This window comes from Microcaecilia unicolor, chromosome 10 (genome assembly GCF_901765095.1).
Source record: "Microcaecilia unicolor chromosome 10, aMicUni1.1, whole genome shotgun sequence".
NCBI lineage: Eukaryota > Metazoa > Chordata > Amphibia > Gymnophiona > Siphonopidae > Microcaecilia > Microcaecilia unicolor.
Genome location: NC_044040.1, coordinates 141,917,994 through 141,931,291, shown reverse-complemented (window position 1 = coordinate 141,931,291; position 13,298 = coordinate 141,917,994). Strand labels below are relative to the sequence as shown.

The following is a 13,298-nucleotide window of genomic DNA, read 5'->3' as shown; positions in this document are numbered from 1 at the left end:
ACTTTGCTTAAAGCAGACAGGTTGTTGTTTGTGTGGTGACTCTACAGGTTGTGGAGACCACTAGTCCTGAGCATTTTTATTTTTCTCCAGAGCCTGCTTTCAAAAAGGGCCAGGCACTTTGGAAGATAACACAAGACCCTGCAGAAAGACACTCAAAACCTACCTATGAAACTTATCACATCATAACAGCCCTAACCCACCTAAAAAGACAGTGCTATAAATATTACACTGGGCCCTACAGCACCAATATACCTACTACTGGGAAACTGGAACAAGTTGGAGTGTTACAGTTCCATTCACAGAAACTATGCTAGCAGAATCCTTCACCTCAGTCGCACCTGAAGAACATGGACACACCCTCACCTGATACAAAATAGGGGAACCACAACAAAAAAAATACATGCAGACAAAAATTGAAGTGGTGACCCCCAAGAAAGCCAGACTCTATAAGCAATGAAAATACAGGTAAAACAGAAATATTTTCCTCCTGTACTCTGCTAAATACAAAAATAGAAAATATGTACATTTCTTAAAGTGAACACATTTCAATCTTTAAAAAGTCTTAAAGTAAAATAAATTTCTTATTTTCTGCCTTTGTTGTCTGAACACTTGATTTTATAAATTGGGCTGGTCCCAGCATCTCTTCCACTTTCCACCTATTAGGTTTTTCCTAAATTCTTTTCCATGTTGGCCTTTCCCATTTCTGCTCTCGCCTCTTGTCTTCTTCCCTTCCATCTCTACATCTGTCTGGCACTGATCTTTATGTTTCTTTTTTCCCCTTTTCTCTTTGTTGCCTTTATATTCACTCCTTTCTGATTTTATCCCTTATTCTTCCTTTTCTCTCACCTCTAGTCCTTAGTTTCATTCTTTTCACCCCCTCATCTCTCCTACCAGCTTTTTCTATTCCCTCTCATCCTCTCTGCACAATTCCCGTTGCCACCTCTGTCTCTCTCCTTCCCCAGTTTCCTATTTTCTCTCTTCCACCCACTATCTAGACCCCCATTTCCATCCTCTGTACTCATCCTCACAACCCTCATCTACCCTCCACTATCTCTAATCTCCTCACCAGCCCCAGCTCCATGTCCTTCCTTCCCTCTCTTGCCTCCAGGCCATTCTTGTATCTCCTATTGCCTCTCTTTCACCATCTTTTTAATCTAATTTCCATCCTCATTCAACCCCGTCAAAGACCCCCTACCTTTTTCATACTCCACAGTACTCCTGTACCTTTTCAATATGTCTCATCTTCACTCCAGTCCTTCAGATCATTCATAGAAACGTAGAAACACGATGGCTGATAAGGGCCGTATGGCCCATCCAGTCTGCCCACTAACTCCTCCTTTGATAAGGGCCAAGCCCATCCTCAGTAACCACAAGAGATCTCACATGTCTGTTCCATGCCTTCTTAAACTCTGACATAGTCTTCGTCTCCATGACCTCCACTGGGAGGCCATTCCACGCATCCACCACCCTTTCTGTGAAAGAGTATTTCCTCAGATTTGTCCTAAGCCTATTTCCTCTTAATATCTTATGCCCTCTCATTCCATATCTCTGCCTCTCCCTATACTTCATCCTCTTTTTCTTACCCCATTTCACACACTCACTCCTGACCCATTTAGCACCCCCCCATACATTTATTTATTTATTACATTTGTACCCCGCGCTTTCCCACACATAGCAGGCTCAATGCGGCTTACATAGTAACAAGTAAAAAGAATTACAAAGTCTTTAAGAAGATTATACAAAATGTAGTAAACGTAATAATAATGGGGTTAACGGATAAGTAAATTGAGCATAGGAGGGAATGTGTGCAGAAGGGAATGAACGTTGGGAGGTAGGCATAGGGAGGGTGGAGAGGAAAAGATAGGGGGTTAGCATAAGGAGAATGAGAGACATGGTCAATGTATAACAATCACCGATACAGAATCATGTGGATGGGCTTTAGTTAAGTTGGATCATTGGGGTAGGCTTTCTTGAAGAGATGGGTCTTCAATGCTTTTCTGAAGGGCAAATGGCCGTTGATTGTTCGGATGGGTCTTGGTAAAGCGTTCCAAAGCTGGCTACCCAAAAAGGAAAAATTGGATGCATAGGAGGATCTGTACTCATACCTACCCTCTTGAAATTCCTATCAGTCTCACCATTCCCTAACACACACACACACACACACACTCACATCACTATCACCTCCAAATTCCCACTCAGTCTCTCCCATCCATAATTCCCAGTTCTGTCCCCTAACACACCCATTCAACCATCAAGTCCCAGTTCTTTCAAGTCCAATTTTTCTTCTGCTTTGGTCCCTTTCTCTCTGCCTAGTCCCATCCAGCTTCTGTCCTGTTCCCTTCCCCCTGGTCCCATCCAGCTTCTGCCTTGTTCCTGCCCCCCTGCTAGTCACAATCAGCTTCTGCACCACTACCAGCCACATCCCTACTGTTTTGTTCCCTTCCCTATGAGTCACATCCAACTTCTGCTGTGTTCCCTTCCTCTCCTCCCCACAACCACATCCAGCTACTGTTCTGTTCTCCTTCCTCTCGCACCCCCAAGTCCCATCCAGCTTCCATCCCCCTCATATTCCCAACCAGCTTCCTCCCCTCATAGTCCCATCCAGCTTTCCCCCCCCCCCCTCATATTCCCATCCTGCTTCTACATTGCTGTCCTTCCTTCCTTCCTTCCCCAGGGCCCATCAAACCTAACTTGCTGTGCTTCTGCCAGCAATCACTGATGGCAATCTCTATCTTCTCTACTGCACCAAGGAGGTTTTGTGCTGTACTTTGACCTGCACAGGGCTCTGTAGATCCAGAGCCCCATGAGTCAAACAGCAGCAGAGAAATCGAGCAGCCCAGTTCCGATGAGAAGGCAGAGCTGCCATTCACCTAGTGCTGGTTCAGTACAGCCCTAGCCAGACTAGCTTAGGACCATCTGGCTTTGGTTGGGGTGGCATCTTTGAACCTGCAGACTTGGCAACATCCTAACACCCTGCACACGTACAAACTGTATGTGGATACAAGCTGTTCATCTGCTAGGGTAATATATGCAATCATATGCCCTTGTCCTAAAATTTATGTGGGCTGTACGGGCGACCTATTCGTCAGCGGCTAAGTGAACACCGAAGCAGATTAAAGAACAAGGTATATACGGCCCCGATGGTATCCCACTGTGTTGAACACAGTCACACCTTTGAGGATGTGAGATGGTTTGTTATTGAACACATTTCTGAAAATTTTCAGGGCGATTGGGAAAACTATTTATTGCTGCGTGAACAATACTGGATTTTCCAGTTGAATGCAGTCATCCCGGGTGGATTAAAATACAGCATAGAATGGAATGCTACCTTATGAACTACATACAGGGGTGAAAGGTCTGCTGGGTCTCTTAAGGATTGAGTAATTAACTTTAGGCAACTCATTTAGTCTAATCATTATCTAATTGAAGCACATGTGATCAGGTGTTCGGGGGCCCTTTACTTTAGATTTAAAGGGCTCTTCCGCCACGGGCTGGTAACCTTTTTCGTGATGGAGGATGGATATGGGAGACACTGGCGTTCCTGAAGAAGAGCGCAGTCTTGAAACAGAATTTTCTGTAGGACGTATTTTATCCCTGCGGGAGGAAGTAGAGAAAGTTGCAACCTAGATAAGTGGGCTCCTGCGGGGCATTTCCTTTCCAGTTTGTAGAGAGTTAAAACAGGTCCTGTTATCAGTTGGGACTGGGCTTTATTATAGTGAAAATCAGTTTTTCCTCTAGGTGAAGATAGGAGACACAGTATGTTTGGAGATTATTTAGGGGTTATTAGTATCGACATGTGAATTATCACTATTGGGTTGAAGCATTCACTATTTATATATATAGAAATATCAAAGGTTAGATTCGGGAGGATAATAGACGATGTGTAGAGCTACTCAGGCGAGCCACTTGTTAGCGGTGTGACTCCCTGATATACTGCTCGGCTGGAATTACAGCCTATGTTGAATCTTCCCTTAACCTTTAAAGATATATATATACACATATGAAAAACAACTATAAAACCAAATAAACAAGATAAGGAAGTGTACAATAACCCCGCTCCTTGCATTCTGTAGTTCCTCTATCTTCACCTGTGTGTTCAGGGATTGATTATATATATATACGTACAGTAGAGACATCTTATCTCTCCCTTTGGGATTGTTGGACATTATTTTTAAATATGTAGCATCTATCTGGTCTGGATTTCCAGGATGGTATTTTTGAACAATGTCCATGCCTCATGTAAACTTCTAACGTTTGCAGTTGTTCTTTTTTGTGTGTGCTTTTTTGTTTGTTTTTTAACCATTTTCTTCCTATTGTAGATTCATTTTTGAAAGTTAAATGGTAATGTTGTAGATTTCTTGTATGTATTCACTCCAGGTATTAAATCAAATTAGATCATATTATGATAGCTGTTGCCAAGTGCCCCCAAACTGTTACCTCTTGCACCAAATCCTGTGTTTTACTAAGAATTAGATCTAGGATTAGTGAACCAGCTACCATGAAGCAGTCATTTATTTAATCTAGGAACTTTACCTCACTTGCATGTCCTGTTATTATATTTATCCAGTCAATATTGGGGTAATTGAAATCACCCAATATTATTGTGTTGCCTAATTTGTTAGCTTCCCTAATTTCTGATAATATTTCAATCTCTGTCTATTCATTCTGACCAGGCAGATGGTAGTATACCCCTATCACTATTCTCCCTTGAAGTGTTATCACAAGACTACCACTAAAGAGATATGACTGCTATTTTTAACCTAGGAGCTGACAGGGCAGAAACAACTAGGGATCACCCTGTCTGGGAATAAGCTGGAAGATCTAAAAACTTGAGCTGTCTAAATTTCAAGGATCATAACACCAAGGATGACTTTATTTCCTTATTTCTTCTAATTGACAGATCAGAGTTTGCATACCTTCTGATGTATAAGCGGGTAAGTGCAACTATTTTTACAATATTATATATTTATATTATATTTATTGCATTTGTATCCCACATTTTCCCACCTCTTTGCAGCAGACTCAATGTGGCTTACAATACATTATGGATACTGGAAATAAGAAGAGAATCTACATTTGGTTTTACAGAAAGATTTTGGGTTACATGGTAGTGAAATACAAGATAGTGGTATAGCAGAAGACATTACAAGACATTAGGCGCTATAAGACTTTCTGGGTGTATTAGGAGGTTTTTACATTATTGGTTCTTATCTAAGCTATAATGTTCTATCTAAATGTCAACTAGTATAAATCAGCTTACAAATATTTCCCATGACTATATTTGTCCGAGCCATTTGCTGCCCTGGGCAAAATCTGTGCTTCTCTTACTACTACTACAAATCATTTCTATAGCACTACCAGTCGTACGCAGCGCTTCACAATTGAACATGAAGAAAAGACAGTCCCTGCTCAAAAGAGCTTACAATCTAAATCAGGACAGACAGACAGGACAACAAGGGATAAGGGTAGGACAGACAGATAGGACACATAGGACATGAAATGAGATTGAAGGGGGGCAGACTCAAGAAAAATGTCAGGAAGTATTTTTTCACGGAGAGAGTGGTGGATGCTTGGAATGCCCTCCCGCGGGAGGTGGTGGAAATGAAAACGGTAACAGAATTCAAACACGCGTGGGATAAACATAAAGGAATCCTATTCAGAAGGAATGGATCCTAAGGAGCGTAGCCGAGATTGGGTGGCAGAGCCAGCCGGTGGTGGGAGGCGAGGATAGTGCTGGACAGACTTATACGGTCTGTGCCCTGAAGAGGACAGGTACAAATCAAAGTAGGGTATACACAAAAAGTAGCACATATGAGTTTGTCTTGTTGGGCAGACTGGATGGACCATGCAGGTCTTTTTCTGCCGTCATTTACTATGTTACTATGTATGTACATAGGGAAAGGGGACTATTGAAGAGAGGAAGACATGATAAAGGTTACGAGCAGGTGACAAGTTAGGAATTGTAAAAGCAGCATCAAACAGGTAAGCCTTTAGCCCGGATTTGAAGGCGGCCCAGGAAGTCTATTCCAGGCATAAGGTGCGGCGAGATAAAAGGAACGGAGTCTGGAGTTAGCGATGGAGGAGAAGGGTGCAATTAGGAGAAATTTGCCTAGTGAACGGAGTTCCTGGGAAGTAGTGTAAGGAGAGATGAGGGTGGAAAGGTAGTGAGGGGCAGCATAGTGAATGCACTTATAGGTCAATAAGAGGAGCTTGAACTGTATACGGAAACCCAGGTTCATTCAGCATTGGTTTGATTCACTCATATTTGAGACTTTGGCAAGCTTCCTGTGGAATAATATCTCTTGGAAAAAAAAACCCCATAAGTTCCCAGTATGCATTATTTTAGATCAGTTTTTATTATTGGCTTCATTACAATATGCATAATCCTCATTTTTATTTTTGGGATATGCAAATTTGCATTCTTATCGTTAACAGGAACTGAGCATGCCCAGATCTGGATATCATAAAAAAAAGGGGGGATGAAAGCAGGAACAGTTGTTACCATAAAACTGCATTCCAATGATTTCAAAAGTACTTATGCTTACCAGCTGCATTGGCATGAACAGGGAATGAAAATATATAAATCTATTATTTTTTGAGGAAAATACTTTTATTTATACTGAAGGTACAGAAGAGGAGAAATGGCATCTCCTCAGTGGCCAAAGAACTTAGAGTGAAGCCAGTTGTATGCCACGCTAAGAGATACAGAACTTGCTTCAATGTAATAAAAAAATATATTTTTAATTTTGGAGTTCATAATAAAGTTGTTATTGCTTTTTATTACTACTACTAATCATTTCATTTCTATAGTGCTACTAGATGAATGCACGCTATAAACATATGCAGGTACTTTATCTGTCCCTAGAGGGCTCACAGTCTTAAGTTTTTGTACCTGGGGTAATGGAGGGTTAAGTGACTTGCCCAGGGTCACAGGGAGCTACAGTGGGAATCAAACCCAGGTTGCTAAGATCAAAGCCTGCTGCACTAACCATAAGGCCACTCCTAGGGGGCTCATTTTTAAAAGATAAAAATGTCTCAAAAACGGCATAAAGAGGCATTTGGACGTTTTTCTCTGAAAAACATCCAAATCATGATTTTCGAAACTCGGGTTTCAGACATTCTTCTCTGCAGTGCATGAAAATCACAAAGGGGTGTGTTGGGGGCAGGATTTGGGCATTCCCAAAACGTGAACGTTTTTTTGCCATAATGGAAAAAGCAAAAACGCCCAGGGCTAAACGTTAGACATTTTGGTCTAGACCTGTTTCAGTCGCTCCTAAGTCACAAAAAGGTGCTCTAAATGACCAGATGACTATTGGAAGGATAAAGGCAAGAACTTTCTTACTCCCCCTGTGGTCATTGACTTCCCTTCCACCCCCCAAAGATGTGAAAGAAGCAGTACATACCAGCCTCTATGACAGCTTCAGCTGTTATGGCCAGTCCTATTAGAGCAGCAAGTAGGTCCCTGGAATAGCCTAGTGATTGGTGTAGTGGACTATAGAGAAGGGGACCCAGGCTCACATCCCACTCTAACTGGTACACATGTGGTGGAACGTGGAGCCCTCCAAAATCCACCAAAAACCTACTGGAACTACATACAGGTGACACCTGCAGCCATAAATGCTATTATAGTGGTGTACAGTTGGGTCTCGAAGGTTTTTGGTGGGTTTTGGAGGGCTCCCCATACAGTATAAGGCAGGGGCGTATCTGAACTGCGGCGGTAGGGGGGGCCAGGGCCAGAGAGGGGGGGCACATTATAGCCCCCCCCCCCGCCGCCATTGCCGATCCCCCTCCCCCCAGCCGCTGCCATTGCTAACCCTCCCCCTCCGTTGCTCGCCTACCTTCGCTGGCGGGGGACCCCAACCCCCGCCAGCCGAGGTCCGCGTCCTCCTGCCGCTGCCGGCTGCCTTTGGTCCTTTCATTTTTTCACTGAAGCTGGCGCCGACGAAAAAGTTTCTTTTGAATCTGACGTCGCTGCACGTTGCACGTTGTACGTGCAGGACGTCAGACTCAGAAACAATTTCTGAGTCTGACGTCCTGCACGTACAACGTGCAGCGACGTCAGACTCAAAAGAAACTTTCGTCGGCGCCAGCTTCAATGGAAGAATTAAAGGACCAAAGGCAGCCGGCAGCGGCAGGAGGACGCGGACCTCGGCTGGCGGGGGTTGGGGTCCCCCGCCAGCGAAGGTAGGCGAGCAACGGAGGGGGAGGGTTGGCAGCGGTAGGGGGGTCCAGGGCGAAATCTGCGGGGGCCCAGGCCCCTGAGGCCCCACGCAGATACGCCCCTGGTATAAGGGGGATAAGAGTGAGATGTGTACCTGGGACCTTTTATGTGAAGTCCACTGCAGTGCCCTCTAAGGTGCCCCACTGCTTTGCTGGGATGTCTGTGTGATCAGTCTACTCGGAATGCTGGACCCCCCAACATCCCAATGGCTTGTTTTTGTGCATTTTTCCCCTAGATTTTTTTTTTTCAAAAATGGCCTAATAGTTAGATGCACTAAGCATAAAAACATTTAGCAAATGACCATTTCCAAAAAAAGTTTGAATGTTTTTCTGATTTGAAAATGGCCAGATTTCCTACTGGATTTTTGGACATTTTTCCCAAAGTGTCCAAAATTGGATTTAGACATCATATCGAAAATGCCTTTCCACATCTGTTACTTCATATACTCCAGAACATTATTGAAAGCAGCTGCTGTGGTATTTTTGGAGGCCTATGCTGGTGCTCAAGCATAAACAGTTACCTCTGGGATAGTGTGTTTTAAGCCTGTAAAATGTATTGGATATTTTCCTGCCTTAATTGATTATGTTCTGAAGTATATTTCTTCTGTTTGGCCAGCAGTTGGTGTATCTTTGCTGTAAAGCTGTTATAGGGAACTGAATGTTCTTTTTCTGTAACACAAGCAGGAAGCAAGCAGCAGTATATATTTGAAATCTTGTTGACTGGGCTCTGATTGGCCCAGGAGCCCATCTCATTTGGACTTTACTGGTTTTGAGTTCAGTTTCAGCCCAGGAAAAGAGAAAGAGAGAGCTCTTTGCTGAAGCCCTGTAAAAAACAGCTATATTTGATAACTAGTGAACAGCTATGTATGTATGGTTGTATATATATATATATATATATATATATATATATATATATATATCCTGATCTCCCCAGATAATTTCTAGGAAGTATGCAAATGTTTAGTTAGTTTTCTAATTGATTCAGACTCCCTTATATGGTAGGGAAGCCCCAACCAGCACATCCCAGGATGCTCTGGGCAGGGCAGAGTGCCACCATTTTGAAGCTGGTGCCGGACGAGGGGGAGTGTGTTACTCCCTCTTCCAGTGACAAGGTACCGGGGGAGAGAGGAGGGCTCTGCTAGGCCACCAGGGAAGCTTAGGGATCGGATGGCAGCCCACTTGGGCCACCGGGGTTTACTTTTTTGGTTGTTGGGGAGTTAGGGGGAATGGAGATACACTGGATCTCCAGCCCCCCCGGGCCCTCGTGTTGGAGAGCTAGAGGTCCGCCAGATCTCCTGTCCCTCGTGTCACTGTGTCGGAGGGGCACTAGCCATCAGGGCTTGGACTGCTTGTGGGGGGGGGGGGGGTTGGGGGGGCCTGCTAGCATGTAAATGCATGCTGGATAGGACTCCCCATTCCTCCCCAATGCTCCACAAACCCTAACTCCAGCTCGGAGCTGACGTAGGGTTTGCTGCAAGAGCACTGCCAATATTTGGTGCGCTGCCCGCTGAGCATTGGGAAGGAATAGTTAATGCCTTGTTTAGCATGCATTTGTTTGCTCATTGCATTCAGAGCTGGTAAGTGCATTCTTACACACGCTCGCCGGCTCTGATCATCAGTCGGGAGCAACACACGGGTGCTAGTACAGTGCTATTGGCCTCTAACGCCTTCTTGTGCTTCTGATCATCAGGGCATCAGAGATGGTACAAGGAGATGCTTCATCCTCATTCTCACTCAAACATACCCTATTGATATTTTTAATTGCTTTCTGGCTATGCTTGAATGGTGTTCATTATTGTGTGCTTTATGTTTATTAATGACTAATATACCACCTTTAATGCCAGGCAGATCAAAGTGATGTACAACAACTATTGTAGGCATGTAGAAACTGTGGTGGTCCGTGTTTGTTTTAAATGCAGGCTGCCATGGTTAAGTTATACCCAGATATTTAGTGCCATCATCCAGATAGAGGCCTGTGCTGAACATCCAGGTATAATTGATAGAATGAAGATTACACAAAAAATAGCCATATTTAGCACCATTACCTGGATAATCTTGAATCTGTTCATAAAGGCGGTTAATAAATCCCAATAAATAAATAATCATCCAGATAACTTAGGTCAGCTTTTTTACTGTTCAAATAATTATGCAAATATTAGTGCTGAATATCACAGTTATCTGGGTAAGTCCTGGATCTGTCCCCAGACTACTTAGCACTATGTGGAGAGCATCAGGTTGGACTGTAGAGATTTTCAGCAAATTATCCTGATAATGCCACTGAAAATCCAGTGGCACCTGCTACTTGGTTCAGTGCCACTGAATATCAAGCCAATAGAAAATCGTAGTAGATAAATACCATACAACCTATTCGGTCTCCTTGACCATCCTATCTACTAAACTCTATCCGTCCGATATTCAAAGCGATTTAATCATCTGTGGCCATATACACCCCCCCCCCCCCCCGTTATTTAGCGGCACTAAACTGGGCAGTGCCAATGAATATCACCTATGACCCCCCCCCCCCCTAAAAAAAGAAATGGGCAGCTCAGGGGTGGTACAGGAAGTGACATTTGGGAGGAGCCGGCAGTTATGTGGGTGCCAACATCTGCATAGCTAAGTAGATAAATTTAGGACAGCTTAAAAGCAGTCCTAATTCTGCTCGCTTAGCAATGCTGGTGCCGGCACTCAATATCAGTCGGAACCCACATGACTATATTTTAACTTTAAAGAAGCCCGTATCCCCCTCACAATCATTAAAAAAAATGCCTACCACCGCCAGCTGAATATTAGCAGGTATGTTCCTCAATGTCCTCACCAGACCAGACCAGAACCTGTGGGTTGTGTCAACCAGCAGATGAAGACAGAGAAATAAAACTCTACCTTAAGGGCATAGGCGTCAGAACCCAAATATTTTTTCCAGCATTGCCCAAACATCAGAGCTGAAAACTTAAGGATACTGAGCTGCGGGGGGGGGGGGGGGGGGGGGGGGGGGGCAGGGGGGGGGGGAGGAGCAAAAACAGAATTGCCAGATGTTGAAAAGTTTTCCAGCCCAAAAGTTGTGCAAAAAGCCTAAAAATAGCCTGATATTAATAAGGTTGATATGAATATTAATAGCCGATATGAATATTGCTGTTGTAATCATTGTAATCATCATCAGCATAACCAGCATCAGCATAATCAGGATCATCATCAGCATAATCATAATCAGCATAATAATAATCATCAGTAGCAGCAGCATAATATTATCTATATATATAAAACTCACCCTCAACATTCTATTGGCTTCTGACGTCACTGAAGCCAAGGTTCGTATGTTCGAAGCTCTGAAGCCTTGAAAATCAGTCTCTGGGCCCCGCCCTCGCGTCAAACGTTATGACATTGAGGGCGGAGGCAGAGCAATTCACCAACATCGACGACGGGTGGGGGGGGGGGGGGCCACAGGAAAGCCTTGCTAGCGCCCGTTTCATTGGCTCCAGAAACGGACCTTTTTTTACTAGTTATTAATATTTTCAAACTTTCTTCTTTTTAACAGCTCCCGGCTTGCTTGCTTGCTTGCTTGCTTGCTTGCTCCCTCCCTCCCTCCACACAAACAGCATTTTTTCTTTAAACAGCGCCTTCCCTCTTCCATGGCACCCATACACACAGCCCAATAGCAAACTTTATTTAACAGCTCCCCCCTGACCCCGACAAGCACAGGCCTCCAGCAGCACCATCTCCAACAACGAGTTGTTTTTTTTTTTAAGTCTCTGCTTTAGCCGCACAGCAATATAGCATGCAAAGATTTTTTTTTACAGCTTTACAATTACAACAGCTGAGCTCCACGGTCCGACAGCCCCCTAGCTCCTTCCTGTAGTCCAACCCGAGCCTCCTCTCCCTCCCTCCCATGGACCCTGCTTCGACTCGGGACTCAGAGTCCCTAGAGCTGCACTCACATCACCTTACTAGCAGTGACACTGCTCTGCTGTTGCTGCTCCTGGAGTACAGGCCAGCCACTGTGGTGATCTCTTTCCTCTCTCCGTTGGGTTGGTCTCCTCTCTCCTCCTTGTCGTCGTGGTCTCGTCTACTCTGTCCTCCTACTTTCTCTGGGCAGAAGTTTAGTTTTTAGTAAAAACAGGCACTAACAGACATGTGCACAGCAGAGACTCGCCAGTCACGTTCATCTCCTCACAGCAGTACTCTGTCCCAACTCCCGACATGCCACATGCGCGGCACGTGGGCAGCAATTTAAGAGGGCCAGATCCCACCTCCCTCAGCCAATTTGCTATTGGTGCAGGCACTAATCTTATCTCAGTTGGATTATTGCTATTCTCTTTATGCTGGCATTTTTTCTACTTTAATGAAAAGGATCCAACTACTACAAAACACACAGGCCAGGTTAATCTTTAAACAAAAAAGTTATTTATTTATTTGTTGCATTTGTATCCCACATTTTCTCACCTTTTTGTATGATCATGTTACACCTCTTTTGCATTCCCTTTATTGGCTGCCATTGAAAGCCTGTGTGGAGTTTAAATTAACTTGTTTTGTTTTTAAGATTTGGAACAGTATAGCTCCTGATCTTCTTTTTAGTCTGATATTTCATCTTTCAGTTAGATGTTCTTCTAGATTAAAAGATAATTCTATTTTACATTTTCTATCATTTAAATCTATTTGATACACAAGGATTTACGGAAGGCCTTTTTTCTATCAAGCAGTTTATATTTGGAATTCTTTACAAGTTTTCTAACTCAGGCACCATCTTATGTTATTTTTCGTATACAATTAAAAATATCTTTGTTTCAAAAATATCTAATTTAGCCTTGCAATAATTTTATTTTTTAATTTTAATTCATTCTCTTTTGTAACCTGGAACAATTGTTGGTAAGCGGTCTATAAATAGATTAGATTAGATTAGCTTCCTGATGGATTTTCTGGCAGGGTAATTCTGGAACAGATATTCCATGATAGCATAGCAACTCTACCACTTTGATTTCCTCATCTTTTGACACGGCAGAAGTAAAATTTCAAAGGAGGCAAACTTGGATAAGAGCTGATGGGATGTTCAATTTCAGCCTTTCAGCCAAGATTCTGTGATGCCA

The 13,298-nt window shown here is 43.5% G+C and overlaps 1 protein-coding gene across 1 annotated transcript in view; it reads left to right on the top strand.

Moving 5' to 3' along the window:
- LOC115479228 (ubiquitin carboxyl-terminal hydrolase 19-like) overlaps window positions 1-13,298 on the top strand; it is a 106,007-nt gene that overhangs the window by 82,470 nt on the left and 10,239 nt on the right. Inside the window, exon 6 of the mRNA XM_030217060.1 lies at window positions 4,901-4,934. Coding sequence (XP_030072920.1) covers window positions 4,901-4,934 — 34 coding nt within the window. The remainder of the gene's footprint in view (window positions 1-4,900; window positions 4,935-13,298) is intronic.